The 16,707-nt window shown below is 38.3% G+C and overlaps 3 protein-coding genes across 4 annotated transcripts in view; all 3 read left to right on the top strand.

The window, feature by feature from the left end:
* Nucleotides 1-815: 815 nt before the first annotated feature.
* On the top strand, nt 816-4,107 carry dr1 (down-regulator of transcription 1). Its single transcript, XM_084921286.1, has 3 exons — nt 816-1,747; nt 1,870-2,033; nt 2,915-4,107. Exons 1-3 carry the CDS (start codon nt 1,528-1,530, stop codon nt 3,059-3,061), a joined length of 531 nt encoding a protein of 176 aa, XP_084777412.1. The 5' UTR covers nt 816-1,527; the 3' UTR covers nt 3,062-4,107.
* Nucleotides 4,108-4,217: 110 nt separating this feature from the next.
* Nucleotides 4,218-8,706, top strand: LOC146361684 (protein wntless homolog). The gene is made up of 12 exons (XM_084921283.1): nt 4,218-4,415; nt 5,364-5,627; nt 5,726-5,850; nt 5,930-6,097; nt 6,211-6,347; nt 6,950-7,118; nt 7,204-7,301; nt 7,377-7,429; nt 7,557-7,678; nt 7,805-7,888; nt 8,023-8,188; nt 8,297-8,706. Exons 1-12 carry the CDS (start codon nt 4,232-4,234, stop codon nt 8,395-8,397), a joined length of 1,671 nt encoding a protein of 556 aa, XP_084777409.1. The 5' UTR covers nt 4,218-4,231; the 3' UTR covers nt 8,398-8,706.
* A 1,577-nt stretch (nt 8,707-10,283) lies between these two features.
* Nucleotides 10,284-16,707, top strand: part of gng12b (guanine nucleotide binding protein (G protein), gamma 12b) — a 29,458-nt gene continuing 23,034 nt past the window's right edge. Inside the window, exons 1-2 of one of the 2 annotated variants that reach the window (XM_084921676.1) lie at nt 10,284-10,552; nt 14,904-14,950. The gene's annotated coding sequence lies outside the window, so the exon portion shown is untranslated. The remainder of the gene's footprint in view (nt 10,553-14,903; nt 14,951-16,707) is intronic. The other variant, XM_084921675.1, reaches the window with a different exon arrangement.

The raw sequence follows: 16,707 nt of genomic DNA, 5'->3' as shown, positions 1-16,707 counted from the left end.
GGTAACATACAGTACTGTACAAAGATACTGGTTCACTACACGAACCAGTGTTGTGTAAACACATAACAGACAGTTTAGCAAAGAACCCATTCTAAACGGTGTCTTTAGGCACTTTGTTACTAGCAGCCTGTCACCAAAGCACATAATTTGTGTTGTTGCACCAACAATATAAATCCCACTGAACTATTAGGCGAAAACCTGGCATATTGCACTGTGTGCTTTTTTTGTTGTTGTTGAGAAAACTGGACAAGTGGAGGACAAAAGAAGAAGTGGAAGGTCTGAAAAACTATGTACAGCAGATGAAAAGTCTCTGGAAATCATGTCCTTAATACAAAACCCCCCAGCAAAGACTATCAGTTGATCCATGAACAGAAGCTTCATTAGAAGAGGTTTCACTGGAATTATGGACACAGGGAGAAATTGCTGAACTGGACTGAAGATCAATGGAAACAGGTATTATGGAATGGTGAATATGAAAAACAAACAAAAAAGTGAAATTCGGGAGATGGGTACAACAAGACCATCTGGAAAGCATCTGATTGGCAACAGCTTCATTTTTTTTAAGATAATGTAGTAAAAACATACCTGGATATAAAACTCACACAATCAGCTATGGATTGGTCTCGTCTTTTATGTTTTGGATGTGAGGTGCATATGGGATTCGGTCCTCTGACTATATACGAAATATTAGCTACCATCAAAATATATAGATAATGTAAAAAAGCACATATTCAGTTTATTTGTTTTGATCTCGATGTTTTTCCACCATCTGTATTAATTCTCCAAACATATCTTCTAAGGGCAGTAATGGACGACAAATACCACAAGGCCACAGCAATGCGATTCAGACAGGCTTTAAACACCAAAGAAGAAGAACGGTATCCGGCTCTTTGTTTGACGTTGCATCCGGACTGAATTAAGCTAATGTTGCCCACATTTCAAACGTATAAACGAATCGATACCATGTTTCTGCTGATCTAAAATGTCCAAATCATCTCTCGATGCAGGGTAGAACAACAGGCAGTGTTGTGGCACGCGTGTCCTGTTTCTGTGTCTATGCAGCTAACTGTTTAGCCATGCGAGAGGCACTTCATTGTTAGCCTAGCGGTAGCCATGCTCTCCGCTTTCACTTGTCTTTTGCGTTGCGGCTTTCTGGCGACAGGGACCACAGCTACTAGCTAGCCTGGCTGCTAGCTAGCTAAGCACTTTCCACAGTATTAACGTTTTGTCTTCTTTTATGGTGTATGTGCTTTAGCGTTTTCTAACGGTTTCTTTTCTACCACGTTCCGCACAAAGGCTCCACTCTGCGGAAATTGTTTCAACTATTAGCTACTAGCTAAGCTAGCCGGCTAACTTGGAGGAACGTCACTCTCCTATGTGACATTTAACTCTGCGTTGACGTTGTCTTGACCTGACCGTTATATTTTAATTCTGCCGACCCGAGAAGGCCTCGTAACAGTTTCCTTCCGTCGAGTATCGGAGTTTCTCTTTCTTTTTTCCCTGGTTTCTGTCCCGTCGACTGCCACGATGGCTTCTTCCTCTGGAAATGACGACGACCTCACCATCCCGAGAGCAGCTATCAACAAAATGATTAAAGAAACTCTCCCCAATGTACGGGTGGCCAACGATGCCAGGGAGCTTGTTGTTAACTGCTGCACAGAGTTCATCCACCTCATATCCTCAGAAGCCAATGATATATGCAACAAGTCGGAGAAGAAAACCATTTCCCCAGAGCATGTCATCAACGGTGAGTCCAGCTTTGTTTTCCCTACACCCTGAAAAGTGTGTGTATGTGTGCAGCACCATGTAATGAGCCTTAAACCACAGAGAGTAATTAAAACACTTTCGCCTCTTGCTTTCGCAACGCAGCGCTTGAGAGCCTCGGTTTCGCATCGTACATCACGGAGGTGAAAGACGTCCTGCAGGAGTGTAAAACTGTTGCTCTGAAGAGGAGGAAGGCCAGCTCGAGACTGGAGAACCTGGGCATCCCTGAAGAAGAGCTCCTCAGACAACAACAGGAATTGTTTGCAAAGGTATGATTTTGAGAGAGGAGACACAAGAAACAGTACAAATTCACACAATTCAGCTCAGGGAACTGACTGCCACACCAGGTCATTTAGTCTAACTCTGAGGGGCATTTAAAAATCAGGTTTAAAAAAACAGCAAAGACATAATAAAATGATAAAAAGAAGCTGTTAGAAAATGTCCAGGTGCTTCCAACAGCCACTGAACTGAGCATAGCTGTTTTTGAAGTTCTGACTAGAGGAAATCATTCTGTGCTGCTTTCAGAGTCCGCGAAAACAGTGGAATTGAAAATGTGAATTTATTGCTGCCACACAGTGTTCTAAAAAATTATTAAACAAACCAGCACAACTATGATTGCTCAGAAATGTTATAAAAAACAAAATTATTGGACCAGAACTTCACATTATGTAGAGATCTGAGTTTTTCTGAAGTAGGTCTTTTGTGATTGGTCTTTTGTTTTGGGCTAAGTTCCTTAGGAAATGAGTAAACCTTTAGGGAGAAATACAACAAAGCCATGTCCGATTTAAATCATCTGTGTGCTGAGTGGCTGTTACACATAACCACTTGAGGCACATTATTTGCACTATACTGTTCAGTAATGCATGACAGATCCATTTAGTTAACTTTCAGCAGTACTTTGCTAATTATTAACTCAATCCCTTTCTAGAAACAAGTATAAGCAAGTATAATTCAGCGATAGTAATATGTTGCAGAAACTTTATTTTCATTTTTTCAATGTTCAGTGCTATAGTGACATATAAAACAAAAGTGTCTTAAAATATTCAAGTTCTAATTAGACATCAGATATCACCACCATGAGCTTCTCTAATTGCCTGATATAATCCTCATTCACCTTCGCCTGTCTCATGCCTCTCATGTGTTTGTGAAGGCGCGACAGCAGCAGGCAGAACTCGCTCAGCAGGAATGGTTGCAGATGCAGCAGGCCGCCCAGCAGGCACAGATGGCGGCAGCATCTGCCACTGCTGCCCAACAGGCCGGTTCCTCTCAGGATGAAGACGAAGAGGATGACATATGATCCCAGGATACCGTTCAGCTTGTCCGAATCCCTTCCTGGGACAGTGTTGGCGGGCAAACCTCCCAGTGCTGTTGTTGACAGAGACTTGAGATGTGTTTGACCGCTGGTGCACATCAGTGACACAAGGAAAATGCACATTTGGTATTGACAGTGGAGATGGAGTTGGAGGGGGATGTCAACATGATGATACCAGAACCTGAAATTTGTTTGGTTTGAAAAGCTGTTAATAAAATTTGGATTATCCCTCCCCCCCTTTTTTTAAGTTACTTCCGTTTAATTATGTCTTGATGTTATGTTGTGAGTAATTTGTAGATTTCTGGATGTACTGTGGATGCACTGAAGGCACATTTCACTGAAGTTTGGTAATGGTGCAGCAGGTGTTTGCTCTTTCAGGTACTGCACCATCTAGCTTGTTTATGTCAACCATAGTGCTAGATAACAATCAGTGGTGTAGGCGAATCGCTCCTGACGACTCCAGAGCATCTAATTCCTCTTCTCTTGTCTTTGCCATTTTGTCAAAAAGGGTTTTCTTTACCCCTCTGTGGAGTTATTTGTTCGACAGTGGAAGAGTTGAGGGGGCGTGAATATTGAAATTGTGCTATTAGATAATGAAAAATACATTTTTGTTTTAGCTTATTCAGAAACATTATGTTGTTTCCTTTCTACCTTGAACTACACACAGTATTGGTTCTTAGCTGCACCTTTGAAAAACTGAATATTTTTGTCTGATAGAACCAAAGATAGACTAACAGCCCAGAGTTCGTGTTTTGTTTTCTTTTTAAGGTGTAGGTGCTACTGTGATTCTCATTGCTGACTCCAGATCAGTGTGAATAATGTTAAATATTATTAACCTATAACTTTGTAAGACGCTTTGATATCGAGGCCAGATTTGTTATTTCCCTTTTCCTTGGGTGCAGTATCAAACATTTGCATTGTGACTGTGGTCAATCCTCAGTGTAAAGATAAGTAACCTAGTTGTGATACACATTCACTTGCCTATACTACAAAGTTGTATTCTTTAAGCAATAAAGGAATCATGTTTTATAGACCAGTGTTCTCTGATCTTTTTAATGCCTAATGATTCCACCTCCTGTCCCTTCTGCACACGCTCTGTTTGAGCCTGATGTCTGGCGTATCCCATATGAGAGTCAGATGTGTGTGAGCAGGTAGATGAGCTTCAGTGGGGCACTTGGCTTGTCTGGACAACACTTTCTTTTTATATTTTTTTACCCAAAATATTTCTTACAAATGGCAGGAGCGATCATAGAGAAGATGAGCACTAAAAAGTTGGTTTTATTTGTTTTCTTCATTTTATTATTCCAAATATTTTCCATCTTGGTTGGAGCATTGATATGTAAGTAGATGATTTTTTTTAACATATTTTTAAATTTATTTGCAAATAATAATGTTTTCTAATAATTATTTGGAGTAATTCATCTTATTCATTCTTTGTTATGTGCATTTAGATGGGCTTATATGTTATTGCACTGCAGATTCTACTCAGCCAGCCAATGAAAGCTGGCGACATTCCTTTAATGTTCTCAATTATTTCCTCACTGTTTTCAAATTTGTACCAAGTTCCATATTTTTATTTTTCGTTCAAAGTGTCATTTAATTTTTAGAAATGGAACTAAATTACCAGTATTTTATAGAAAAAATAAATAAATCAAGCTGGATTTGGTGTTGTGGTGTACAGGCATGTCTCTGCCAAAAATGATTACAGTATAATTTGTCTCACTTTTTTCACTTTCATTTACATATGTTTTAATTATCTTTAGGAACCAGTAAGTAATTTTAAGTACTGGTAATTACACCCCGAAATCAGAAGAACTACATGCTAGATGTTACAGCATAGGTCGTGGGCTCTATATTGAAGTTTTTACTGAGACTGGAAGATCTGCATGAATTGTTTATAATAAATGTACAATGTATTCTAAAAACTAAACATTTATTTAATTTAAAATCTTGATTGCAAGCAGTTTAGCTTGTTTCTACACCTGGGTGAGCAGTTTTGCATCTTTTATCTAGTAGAGTTTCCTTATTTAATTCTATTTATAGTTTTTGCATGGAGTTTCTTTGCACATTACTGTATATTTTTTATTGTTTGTGTTCTTTTGAGCTACTCAGCTTGATTGTAAATGCAGGATAGCCCTCAATGATTTCAATTTTAGGAAAATGAAGTCTAATTAACATTATTTTTTGTGTTGGAAGCGCTCTGAAAAACAAATTTTCCCAATGCTCTTAATGATTAAGCTTTAGTCTGTCTTTTTTCACAATATATATCTGATTTCTTTTATGATAGCTCCCAGTCCTACCACTGCAATCAGCTACTTGGCCACCAAATGCATCAATTTCCACAGGACACGTGCTTGGCTCATGCCATGGGGCTCAAATCGATGCCAGCAGGTCCACAGTTTTGACGACCCTTTGGCAAAAACGCTCGATGCCAACGACATTGTTTTTGCTGTGCATGTACCCCTACCCAACACTGAAATGAGTCCGTGGTTTCAATACATGCTGGCTGTTCTGCAGTTTGACATTGCATTCAAAATGATAAATCAGATTGGTAAGACGTGTGTCTTGTCTTTGTCAGAAATGTAAATAGTGTAGTTTCCTAGTTACAGTGGGTTTCTAATAAAATGAGCAATTTTCCTGCCTGTGTAGAAGATGATGTGGTCATCACTATCGATGCCCGTCTGGCATACAGGGACGACATGACGTCTGAGTGGACCACAAAATTTCACTCGGTGGAGCAAAGGCCACTCAGATGCACATTTGCAGTATCCAAGGTAAACCTGCATGACTCCGTGTTATACACAGAAATGAAAAATAGTTACACTTTTCTCTGCTTAGTGAGGAAAAACCCAGTGTTTTTTTCAGACGTATGAAAACGAAGGGCGCTTTTATCACTGTGACCCAATACCATTCATGGAGCTGGGAAGTGTAGTCCACAAATATTTTTTAATGAACCTGCGTTTGCCAGTGAATGACACAATGAACGTTGGCATCGGGGAAATAAAGGACATCCATGTAGTGGTGAGTATAATTTCTACACGTTAACTTCTGTTACACGGCATGTTGTGTTTGAATTAATCTCCAAAGGCTAAACATTTTGCACTCTGACATCTGATGACCCTCCTCTTCCTCAGGGCATCCACCAGAATGGAGGCTTCACCAAAGTGTGGATCAGCATGAAGACTGTGTTCAGTCCCTGGATATCAGTGGCTACAGTTTGGTACTGGTACAGGATTCGGCTCTTGGCGAGACCTCCGGTCCTTTTGGAAAAGTATGTTTTGGCTAGCCTGCCTGCAAGAGAGATTAAGAGTGACATTTTAACATTTAAGTATATTTATGAATTTTATGTCAGAATACTGAGTTGAAATTTAATAATTTCTCAAATGATAAAAAACAATGTAATAATAATAATAATAATAATTATAGTATTACTACTACTGCTCCTACTACCACTAATAAGAATAAGAATATTTAATTTTGAGCACTTTAGGTTGCGATTGCTGCCTCTGCGGACTGATTTTATTTATATTATATATATTATTTTATTGCAGACTGAAACAAAATCATCTTATTTAAAAGGTAGAGTGAAGTTATACAATACAGCTACTTGTAAGGAGCTCCTGGCTCTTTTATACTCAATGAGAACTTAAAACTGCGAGTAAACCTTCTGGCATACTTTTAAGAGCTTGTTTTTCAGAAGTCCAACATACTTCTGTGTAGCATTTCCAAGCAGAGGAAATGAAAAGTGTTTGATCTAAGTGCATGATTGCCTAGAGCTAGGTCATTGCTCCATTTGCAATAGAGCAGAAGGAGTTATTTGTCTGTTAGAGTGGATGTAAGTGTTTCTTTCACAGATGTATTTGTCCTGCTCAGGGTAATTTTTGCTCTGGGCCTCTCAATGGCCTTCCTGGACATGCCGGTGGAGTGGCTGTCCATGGGCTTTGAGTGGACATGGATGCTGCTGTTTGAAGATGCCCAGCAGGGCGCCTTATACTCTGTACTCTTCTGTTTCTGGATAATCTTCTGTGGTGAACACCTCATGGTTAGCAGGTCTTTCTTTGCTGTTGCACATTTCTCTGCACCTTCCTGCCAGTTGTTACTTATTCTTTCATTCATTAAATCACCAGGACCAACGTCAGAGGAATCTCCTCTCAGCTTATTGGTGGCAAGTTGGGCTTGTGGTGTTTGGATCTTCTGTTCTTCTCATATTTGACCTGAGTGAAAGGTAAATGTTTTTCATTTTTTGTGTTATTAGTGTGGATTTAATAAAAAAATTAAGTTGTTTTTTCTCTTACCGAAGGGGGGTTCGCTTGAGCAATCCATTCTACAGTGTGTGGGCGTCAGAATCCAGGAGTAAGGTTGCAGTATCCTTCAAATATCTATTCTTTATTATAAAAAGTCATTTAGCAGTCAGGCTACCATTAACATCCAAGCTTTTTTTCTTATCTGAAACCACATATTACCTTCATTATTGTGGCAGGGATTTCTGTTTGCCTTTATTTCTTCTCCCTGTGTCACATGGTGCACTGTGTGTTCAGAACCATTAGTGGGAAAATGCAACAGCTTCCTACAATGCCAGAGACTCGGAGACTGCGCTATAAGGTTTCATTTTTTATCAAAATCACAAAAGAAAAAGTAGTGAATTTGACAAAAAGAAAAAGCTTTTCATACACTAGATTATGCAGAAATTCTACTTACTTTACTGACTGTAGGTGTGCTTCCCCCCAGGGTATTATTTTCAGGTTTAAATTTTTAATGCTGGCAACACTCACATGTGCTGCTCTCACCATCATCTTCTTCATCTTAAATCAAGTAAGTTTTAACCTTCTAAGGAGCAGCAGTTTTAATTGCAGTTTGTTCTTCTTTAAAATATGTTTATGATTTGTTATTTGGACATGTTTGGGTTTCTTAAAAATTATTTCAAATATTCTTATTTTTTCAAATAGGTCAGCGAAGGTCATTGGCACTGGGGAGACTACACTCTCCAAGTCCACAGTGCTTTTCTTACAGGAATCTATGGCATGTGGAACCTGTACGTTTTTACCATTATCTTCCTCTATGCCCCCTCACACAAGCACAACAGGAAGAAGTCAGGAGACACTCAACACACAGGTGCGTAACAGTTCTGTTGTTTGGTCAGAATCCAGTTTAGCGAACCGATGGCGAGAGATATTTGCTTTGTAAATATGCTGGAGGTGTTTGTCTGAGATTATGTTGCAGATATGACAGACAAGCCCGAGAGCCAAGAGACACAGCTGACCTGTGGAGAGCAGGGGCCGACAGAGGTCTACAGGATCACTGGGAAGGTGGCTGAGGAATAGCTGCTGGGCTCGGTTTAGTTTCAGGACATTTGTGGTGTGTTATCTTTTAATTTGATGTTACTTGCCAGAGTCTTTTACACTGTTGAATGTACAAGTGAGCCATTGTACAATACTGTAACCTTTAACAATGAAAGTAAACAGACTGGGGAAAACAAAAGCTACAGGAAGCTACAGTATAAGGGAAAGTGAGGAAAGCTTGAATATTCAAAGTTAGATTCACTGGAAGGTCAGACCTTAGAGGCCTCCAAAAGCTGCTTATTTTAAACTTTGTGACCGTGGGAAAAATAATTAAAGCATGCTATAAATTGAAGTTCTTATTGTTATCTAACAGACATCTTCTACGTGGTATGACAGGAAATTTGTTAACTTGTGACTCCCCTTATGTGACTATGTTGTTACAACCTCCTATAATGTAGATTTGTTTCCTTAAACTTGTAATGAAAAGAAAAAGTGGCCAATCTTTTCAATCTTTGTATCTTTGCAAAATGCCAAAATAAATCTAAATCCTTTGTTAAATACTTGGTTGAATACTATATATATACAGTGTATGGCTCAACAAAGTGCATGGACAGTTAAACATTTCTTCACAATTTTTCAGGTTTTGTGCACATTCAGTCTAAAACACAGATACAAAATACAGCTTTAATTTTTTTAATGTAAATAGTGAAAAAGCATTGTGTGAAAGTATTATATATATGCTTTCTACTAATAAAACAGTGCTCAAATTGCTTATTTTAACTTACTTTGCTACTGAATGTTTCTGCCGTTTATTACTTTATGCACAAATGAGCTTTCATGACTGAGGTGCAGCGTAAGGTGGTAACAAACAAATGAATTAAATCATACATCTAGACCAGGGATCTCAAATATGTGGCCAAAGCGCCAGAACAGACCCATGTAGCCACCAGATGAAAAGTCTGAAAATTAGTCTGAAGTCTTCATTTTATAGACGTCTAAGATATTTCCCATGGCCTGCCATAGCACAACAAAATAAGCTGATAAGAGATAAAAAAAAAATAAATAAAATTAGGTGTTTTTTCCAGCAAATATTTGATTATATCACTGAAAATTTCCTGCTTGTGTTTCAGTACATCCACTGTCCTGTTTGTTTTTATTTATGGAGCAAAGTCCGGGTAAAAGACTACTAGTACTGTATCTGTAACTTTAGACATTTACTTCCTTGATTGTGGTTAAAACCCGAGGAGTCCAGCTAACAGCTCTCTTTATCTACAATAACAGCATTTCTTTAATGTGGAAAAAAAAACAAAAACCCTGAGGCCTTTTGTTGGAATGGCATGTAATTTTCTTCATCATCTCAGACTGTTCATCTGCAAGATGCTTTATGGAATGTAAATGTTTTCAGAATGTGCTAAAACCTATACTAGAAGAAATGGGAAGAATTTTCCCATTTATAGTTTTAAAAATGTTTATTTGGTTTATTCATTTTTAGATTATTATGCAGTTGTTGTACTGGTCAAGTCAGTAGATGAAGCTCTGTGAAGTCCATGAATTAAATTTGACACCACTGAGCTAGATAAGTAAGTAAAATTAGTCGATTTGTTTATATATATATATATATATATATATATATATATATATATATATATATATGAGACAAAATTAAAGGGGAAAAAAAGACTATTTCTGACTAATGAAAAATATTTGTATTTTTTATTTATCAAGATTACAAAAAACAAAACAAAACCGCACTTCATACTGAAAATATATTTATGGTAAGTGCGGGATCATTTTGAAATGTGGACGTGGACACCTGCATTTCTACATTTTGAATATCTCAGGTGCAGCTGTAGCACAATCAGGATCCTATGAATTACCATCTGTATAAGCCACCGACAGGGGGCGCTGTTGCCTTGTCCAAACATTAGGAAACGGCGTGTAGTCCTGCCCAGCAGCAGCCAACAGCAGATGACTGAGCTCGTCTCCCGTCACTGCGCTTTCACCTCCACACGGCTGAATGTTTGTTTAATCCGAGCTGAAACTTTTCAGTCGACATTTTTGTCGAGTTGCGAGAGCTTCGTGTGGGATTATTTCATGGCTCGACTTTGAAACCACCACCCCCAAACAAATAAAACAACCACATAAAAAACAAAAACAAAACAAAGGAACAAACCCGGTTTTGGATCCGAGAGGCCAGGTGAGTATCAGTACAGAGATTACATAAATAATCTTTCTTCATTCTGCTGTGTCCACACTGCTGCTGCTTTTAATAAACGCCAGATGGTAGACTGTGACTTCCAGTCCATTAACCTGAGGCAACAACCAGTGTAAACACGAGGTAAGAGTATGGGAAAGAACACTTTGCAGCTTTAAATGGTTGGCAAATTTTTTTGTGCAAATACATGGTTGGTAAACAGGTGTTTCAATCAGCGGTTAGGATTCTTTTTTTTTTCAAGAGGAGACATGAGTGATGTCATGGCGATATTTCTGAGAAAACATGCTGGATAAATCTCTGTGAAGGTCAGCGAATATTTGAGAGATTTACAAGTATGATGGAATATTACACTTCTTGGAAAGCCTACCTGCAGCAGGGCTTTCTTTGAATTTAACAGCGCCAGTATTACAACAGTGTGAAAACACTACAGCGTGTTGTGGGAAATTATCATACTGTAGGTTATCAGGGTCAGAGCGGGGAAACCGATGCTCTTCTTTTTAAACGTAGTTCAGTAAATGTGAATGAAGTGCTTTATTAGAGCTGAAGTAAACAGTAGATTAACATAGTCTGCCTTAAATGTTTAAACTTCTCTTTAACTCAGACATGTGTTTCGGGAGGAGTTGCTGGTCTTGTAGGAGTAGCAACACTTCATTATAATATCTGACGTTCCAAGCGGTGTATTTCTCAAGTGAATGTGCTCAGCTAAAATCTGAATTTAAGATGTGAAGTCGCATTCTTAAAACCTATGAATTGCACAAACTCTTGGACTGGACTTTTAGTAATGTAGATAATAGACTGATTTAGGATTTTCCAATGAGGTAGGAGATACATTAAAAAATAACTGTAGAGTTTAGCTTTTATTTAAATGTTAATAAGTGTTTAAGAGTATTTTTAGTACTTACATTTATTTGGTATTAATCCCTTTCTGATTTCTGATCCGTTTACTCCACACAGTATCTGTTTTGTGGATAATATGAAGACCTGCACTAGTCTTTAGTCTTTTTTTCTGACTTTGGAGACTGCAGAAACAGAGTAGAAGACAAAGAATTGCATATGACTGAGTTGTGCAAAAGCTTCTGACATTTTGCAACATCCAACTGTCAGGAAAACAAACATGCCAGCAATGATAAAAGGAAGTTTGAGGCACATAATTCCCATGTATTGAATAATTTGGAACCACTTCTGGATTCCCATCCCCAATTACTACAGAAAATTGGCAAAACTAGTCTCAGTTTACTAACTGAGCTAGTAATCTATTAACTCTCAGTTAATAGCTTTTTTGTTTGTTTTTGTAGCTAATGAGACAGGTAATGATGATCATTTTAAATACATATTGATCAAGATTTTTAGTACCGGGAAATCCATCTGCAGTATTCAGCAGTGTTTTAGTGTTAGTCTGTCAGACTTTTTAAATGAATAAAGGGATGCATTTGAAAATTTTGCATTTAGGGGGCATTCAGTTGAATCTTTTTTGTTGAGCAAATGTTCGGTCCACCCCAAAGGAAAGTGCAGCATGCCAAAATCTAATATAAAAATTGAGTGTAAAACTGGCAAAGTTTTGATCAAAACAGCTGTATTTACACTGCATAAACAGATGCTACATATTTTTATAAGAGCTACACATGTTTACTTTCTTTCAGTAGTATGATGACGTTTCTGTGAGATAATTTTGGTATGGCTGTTATTATTATTGAACCTGTGAGCATGTTTGGGGAGAGCATGCAACGTAACTCTGTGTGTCCATGACAAATGATTTTCATCTTTCAGGAGAATTATCTTGTCATGGCTTCTGGCAGTCCAGCGTGACTCCACCTGAGTGCATTTGTGGTGCTGACGTGGGTATGGTCATGTTGCCTGGTTACCCCACACTTACTGGTGCAGACCTTAGCGTGGTTTAATCTCGTGAGAAGGTCCCCCCTGCCCCCCTTCTATCCCTTGACTCAAATTCCACGCTCAGCCTCTGGGGAACTCGTCTGTGCGTCACAGCTCTGGTCACAAAGACCTTTAGAGAGAAGTTCCAGTCAGCACAGCACAGTCGCCGCCGGCACCCTCGAGCTGTTAGTCCACAGCAATATGTGAAAAATGTCCTCCTGCTTTGACGTATGTCAGAGCTCTCTTAGCCTCCTCACTGGAGCGTGTCGCAGTGATGAAGGTATTATACCCTCAACGAGGAGAATATGTCGCACGTAAGAGGGCTGCTTAGTGCACAAGGCATTAACTGCTTATCAGCAAGTGATGAAAGGCTTTCACAATTAGCTTTCAATGACTTTACCTCTCAAATACTTTCCATTTTTAAACCGATAGTTAGTTACATGCACCCTGTAATCACAGTGTTGACTCTCTCTGTCTTCAAGCAAGATGTGGCATTTCTGAAAACTGTGTGATGGCCACCAGGAAGTGTACTGTTCTATTTAAAGTTATTAGATTAGAGAAGGGCTTTTGTTATTAATATTGTAATATTAACCAGTGTAGCTCTTAATCAGTTAATCAAAATCAGACCGTTGTTCACACAGCAGCTGTTTCCTCCAGATGTCATGGAGACAGTTAGAAGCATGTACATTTAACAGATATTTTAATGCAGGGAACTAGTCAGCTACAAGTTAATTGATGCAGGTATTCATCAAGCAGCAATTCGTAAAGGTTCTGCAAGTGTAAGGATTCCCTTTTTTTCCAGTTTAAACCTTTATAAAAATACTTCTTATAGGATTTATGTCAATATTCGGATAAATAAATGAACAAAGATGTCACTTGGGATCGTGTATTCTTTTACTATTTGTGTACTTGGAAAGCAATTTTGAAATGAGCGCCCTATAATGTAACATTTCAGACTGAAACGCATGCACAACATTTAGGTGGTTTGATTGAACAAGATGATTGTGTAGTCAAATAAACTCTCTGTATATTTGACTATAACTGCTGTGCCACTTCAGTTCATTTATCTGTCTATAAACCATAGATGGTATGTAGAAGATGGATGTAGCCACCATGATGTCATCTGTTTTTGGGATTCCACATGTTGAAACCTCAGTCTTGGCTTTTTTCTTTGTTGGATTGGCCCTGGAGGGTGTTGTTTTATCCAAACCAACTCATGCTCTCGTCTCTTACTTCGCCTTACTTGTTGGCTATCTTGTTGCTCCCAATATTAGCATCTTAGAACATTGCGTGTTGAAATTTTATTACTTCTGCGTTCTCATCAAAGATTCCTTTAATTTTCAAAATTATTTCCACCGAACATCTGCTGTAAACTCCTTTAGCGGGAGCAGAAATTGCAGCCTCATTGTTGTTTTTCCCATCCTTGTGGCAGGATTAACATCTCATCTGCCGCGTCTCCCCCTGACCCGCAGAGCAATGCACAGACCCTGTGTGACAGTAGCCAGGTTACTTGTTAGTGCCACCCTGTGTCTGATCTCAGTGACATTTTGGGACTTGTCATATTGCTGCAGTGGGTTATTTATAGACACATGCTTCGTTGTGCAGTTCTACATGATGTACAGCTCAACTGACAATTGCATAAACCAACTCCAGGACTGTGTGTGTGTGCTTTGATTTGATATTGAACATGTATAACTACTGTAAATGATGACTAAGTAACAGTTACACATTTAAAGTGAATCCAAGTTAATTTGTGCTTTTGAATAAATCGTACCTTCAGTATGAATGTTTGTCCCCAAAAACTCTACATGTGAAATTAATTAAAAGAAAAACATGAATGAATGAAATCACTCATAAACACAGTGAAAAAGCATTACACCAATGTCGGCATGTGTGTGCTACCAGAGAGAAGTGTCACTTCAGATAGATGCTGTGCAAAAACCTTTTATGTTGTATTTAATTGTTACATTTGTTTCAGTTAAGAATATTATTTATAAGTTAATGCTTATATACCAACTCTTCCGAGTATTGCTCAGGCTTGAAGAACGTGTATGATGAATTACTACTGTGGAAAGAAAATAATAAACAGTGGAAAGTACTAAAAATATTTGAGGATATCTGTTCCTTACTTTAAACCACCAAGTCCTGCCTCCTCTCTGTTGTTGGGACAAACTGCCCAGACACAGAAAGTTCTCTGACTAAAGGACTGGCCATCTAACTGGTCTCACTGGAATGTGGTAATGAATGCAAGTAGAGCAGTGGGTTGGGTATACCCCACCCACCGCTGCTTCACATTTTGTCCTAAATGATGTGGAAACTAGTGTCAGAGGGCTAGCATTCATTAATTACACCGTGGGAGCTCACAGCTCTTTGTTTGGCCTCATCTGGAAGAAATGGTAAACATGGATCCACGATTGGCTAATTTTTGAAAAATAATATTTTCTTTGCTTTTTCTTTCCAGATTTATGCTGCCCAAGTACATGCTCCCTGAGAACATTTCACATACAGGTCTGTGTCCTTGTTTTCAGGCTGCCTCCCATCTTTAAAACAACTATTGCCACCAGCCATTTCTGTAATTGCAAGGTGACTCAGGTTGCAAACATTGTTTCGCCAGCCTATTCATTATTAATTAGGCACAGCCTGTTTGAGTATTTCATATCTTCAGACTTAAGGACCATCTGTGAGGTGCTGCCCTCTTGTGTTTAGAAAGAGTCTACACTGTATCTTCTTATATTCTTAAATCATAGTGGATTGCTCTTTAGGACTATGACTTGGGTCCTACATTTACAAAAAGGCATCACAGGTGTGGAATTTGTAAGATACAAATACGTGCTACTGATTGCATTACTGGTAATGTATGCTTCAAACACAGTGAAACATAACATTTATAATTTGTTTCACTTAACTGTATGAAATTGGATCTTACTCACCCCTGCCCCTGTTTTCAAGCATCCAACTTAATACTAGATAACCTCTTTAATATGAATTTACTGTGAGGGCCTTAAATTGCCTATTTTCTGAGTGGAAAAAATGTGAAACATTACTAGATTCAGGCCAGAAAGAAGAAAGGAAGAAAAGCCTGTACACGTTTTGGCTCCAAATGATATCAGTACTTAAAACATTTCTACAAAATCATGATTTAGATCCAAAGAATCTTCTCTAACTAGAAATAGAAGCTGTTTTGATAGCATTAATGAATGAATTTCTCTAAATAATTACCTATGATTAGGTGCATTGGATACTTACTTGAACTAATGTTTGTTATTTTCTTGGTCAGGAAAATATGCACCTAAATATAATAAAAAATATCTTGGCTAATAACTCAGTTAAAAGTATATTACACGTAATAAAAGTCTCAGGTTTGCCAATCAATACACATGTACTAATAAGGAAACAATCTGTTCTTTGTTACTTGTATCTGTTTTAATTAAGAGATCTGCTGCTAACACAATATCAATCTAGGAAATGAAAGAAAAAAAGCTAGTTTCAGATTAGTTTCTCTGTGGATACCTTCTTACAGATAGTTGTATGACTCATTTCTACAAATTTCCCCCACATGGTGGCAGTATTATACAGTCTATAGGTTTGTCCTTATGTTAGGCGTGAGATAACCCTTTCATCACTACAGCATAATGAAGGCCAGTTAAATTAATAACTGATGTAGAAACCGCTTTGTATTTCCTTTTCGCTTATGCCATTGAAACACTGAGAATCTGAAATGTCCCACACTGGGACCTCCATAAGCATGCACATCTGCTCATTTGTTGCAGCTGTGTTGGGACTCTTGTGTGTGAATACTCATGTGTTGTGCAGAGTGACCCTGTTAAGAACTTTGCATTTGTTAATAACGTGTAGGTTTTTTACATGTTTGTGTAGGGGTACAACACAAACCTTTTGTCTTTATAGGAACCTGTGGGTGTATAGTGAAATTTATGGTGTGTGTAATGTAAATTACTATGCAATTTGTGGGGGCAGCCCCTCAGGAAATAAAAGCTTTAAATCAGTTGTAGGTCCAAAGTAAGTACTTTTAAACATATGCATTCACCTGAATTTAAATCAAACAGCAAGTGAAAAAAGGTGACCCAGTCTACATGCAGGTGTTAAACAAAGGCTCTTTTTGCCTGTGTGCAGGTGTGTTATTAATTGGCTGCAGGGCCTCTGTCTATAGTCTTTCCACTGTGCTAACAGAAACCTTGTGGGGCAATGTCTTGCATTTGGTGGGACTATCTTGGTTCCTCATTAACTGCTTCAATTTCTAACACCTT

The sequence above is a fragment of the Perissodus microlepis genome, chromosome 23 (genome assembly GCF_051167445.1).
Source record: "Perissodus microlepis isolate ML-2025 ecotype Zambia chromosome 23, ASM5116744v1, whole genome shotgun sequence".
Taxonomy (NCBI): Eukaryota; Metazoa; Chordata; class Actinopteri; order Cichliformes; family Cichlidae; genus Perissodus; species Perissodus microlepis.
This window is presented reverse-complemented; position numbering and strand designations above follow the sequence as displayed.